General features: G+C 48.4%; 1 protein-coding gene across 1 annotated transcript; it reads left to right on the forward strand.

The window, feature by feature from the left end:
- The first annotated feature begins 1,517 nt into the window (after positions 1-1,517).
- LOC123046420 (histone H4) lies at positions 1,518-2,064 on the forward strand. The gene has a single exon (XM_044469788.1). The coding sequence runs from the start codon at positions 1,586-1,588 to the stop codon at positions 1,895-1,897; it is 312 nt and encodes a 103-aa protein (XP_044325723.1). The 5' UTR covers positions 1,518-1,585; the 3' UTR covers positions 1,898-2,064.

Here is a 2,064-nt window from a genome sequence, read left to right on the forward strand (position 1 = left end):
CTAGCTTGTTTAGTACCACCTCGCCTAGCCGCACTGGTCAGAGGCGTAGCTTCGCCTATATAAGAGACCCATGGGCAGGCGCTATTGCATCGATTGGAAGTGGCTACTGCGAGAAGCGACTGCTGCGCACAATGGCTAGTGCTGCTAATAATAACAGAAAACTTGGCAGGACGCATGACGCACTATTTTTAGAGTAAAAAATAAATATTACCTTCAAACCCAATGGATGCCCTAATGGGTTGGGTTACCCGTCGGGTTCGGGCATGGGTCTGACTCTAGACCCATGGGTAGGGTCATGGGTCTGCTTGTGTGCCCATTAACTATTCGGGCATGGGTTTGGTAGAGCTTGACCCTGTCTGCCGGCTTGAGATGCTACAGTGCTGCATCTCTACTATGTGGGACCACTATGGTGTATCTGGGGCTACAATGAACCGGTCAGCTATAGTGCCTTTCATTCGCTGATGTGCCGGTTTCTATGGACGTGGAGTTTCCGAGCCCTAGCTAAAATGAGCTTGGTGAAAAGAAAAAATTGAAATTTCTGGGAAAATTTTCAAAAATTCCGATTTCTTTTTTGGTACAGACATTGACGGAATCTTTATGTGCTCACAAAAAATCGTCTTTAAATCACATTTTTGAAAGCCGTGGCAAAAAAAAACTAATGCTCCAAAAATGTTATTTTCGAAAGCATATTGGAGTGTTGATTTTTGCTTTTTCCAATGACTTACACAAATGCATTTTTAAGATGGAATTTTGCGAGCACGTAAAACTTTTGTCAATGTTTGCAACAATTTTTTTTTGATTTCTTTGAATTTATTTTCATTTTTTTTGAGTTTACTGTTCATCCCGAGCTCAAAGCCCGAGAGCAGAAGATGTCTTTTGGGTTTCTATTCGCTACATCCGAAATGGCCGTCCTAGCTGGTACACGCCCCGTGCAAAGGCTCGACAATTCTTTTTTTACCCCATCGGAAAAGAAAAGAGGGGTGCCGAAGGATGTGAACCTGCTAGCTTTTCCCCCCCTTCTTCCTTGCATGTTTGTCATTTGTTCAATGTAGTTTCAAGGAGTCAGCTCATTGTAATGATTATTTTATATTTTTTCAAATGATTAATTGCTGTGTTTACATAAATATGCTTAAACTTCAGAAAATATGACTTGACACAATTTTAATATGCGAAGTAAAAACGAAAGGAAATACAACGATACGACTCGCGGTGTGCAGTCTTCTTTTCTCTGAACGCCGAGAGGACCGGCTGGGACGACCTCCAATCATTCCTGGCGCAAATCATTGTAGCACAGGCGGCCTACATTTCTCTAAAAAAAATCTTATGCCCCACACCTCCGCCACGTCACCGATCCGCACCACCAGCCTCGCACCGCATCCCACCTTCTGATCTCAATCCAACGGCCCAACTCCACCATCACACGGATCGACCCAGCAGAGAGCAGACACCTCCCGCCTCCAACCCCGCAAAATTTTCAGGCTTCCCTCCCAACTCCTCCCCATATAAACCCGTCACCTCCTATCCCCAAACCCATTCCAAGCTTCACCATCCACACGAGTCCCTTCTTCCCCCAAATCGAGCGACGATGTCTGGGCGCGGCAAGGGCGGCAAGGGGCTGGGAAAGGGCGGCGCCAAGCGCCACCGGAAGGTCCTCCGCGACAACATCCAGGGCATCACCAAGCCGGCGATCCGCAGGCTGGCGAGGAGGGGCGGCGTGAAGCGCATCTCCGGCCTCATCTACGAGGAGACCCGCGGCGTCCTCAAGATCTTCCTCGAGAACGTCATCCGCGACGCCGTTACCTACACCGAGCACGCCCGCCGCAAGACCGTCACTGCCATGGACGTCGTCTACGCGCTCAAGCGACAGGGCCGCACCCTCTACGGTTTCGGAGGCTAGATTCATGTAGTCCGCCAGCAGTGGGGCAACTTCCTCGTTTGCTCTCTGTGATGTGTGCTGTGGTAGATGAGATTTACTGGTTTGCGTGTGTTGTTGTGTTCTGTCTTGGGGTTCAGTAGGCTCTGTAATAGCTTTGTTCTGTTCAATGCAATCAGTTCGATTCTGAA

The sequence above is a fragment of the Triticum aestivum genome, chromosome 2B (assembly GCF_018294505.1).
Source record: "Triticum aestivum cultivar Chinese Spring chromosome 2B, IWGSC CS RefSeq v2.1, whole genome shotgun sequence".
Taxonomy (NCBI): domain Eukaryota; kingdom Viridiplantae; phylum Streptophyta; class Magnoliopsida; order Poales; family Poaceae; genus Triticum; species Triticum aestivum.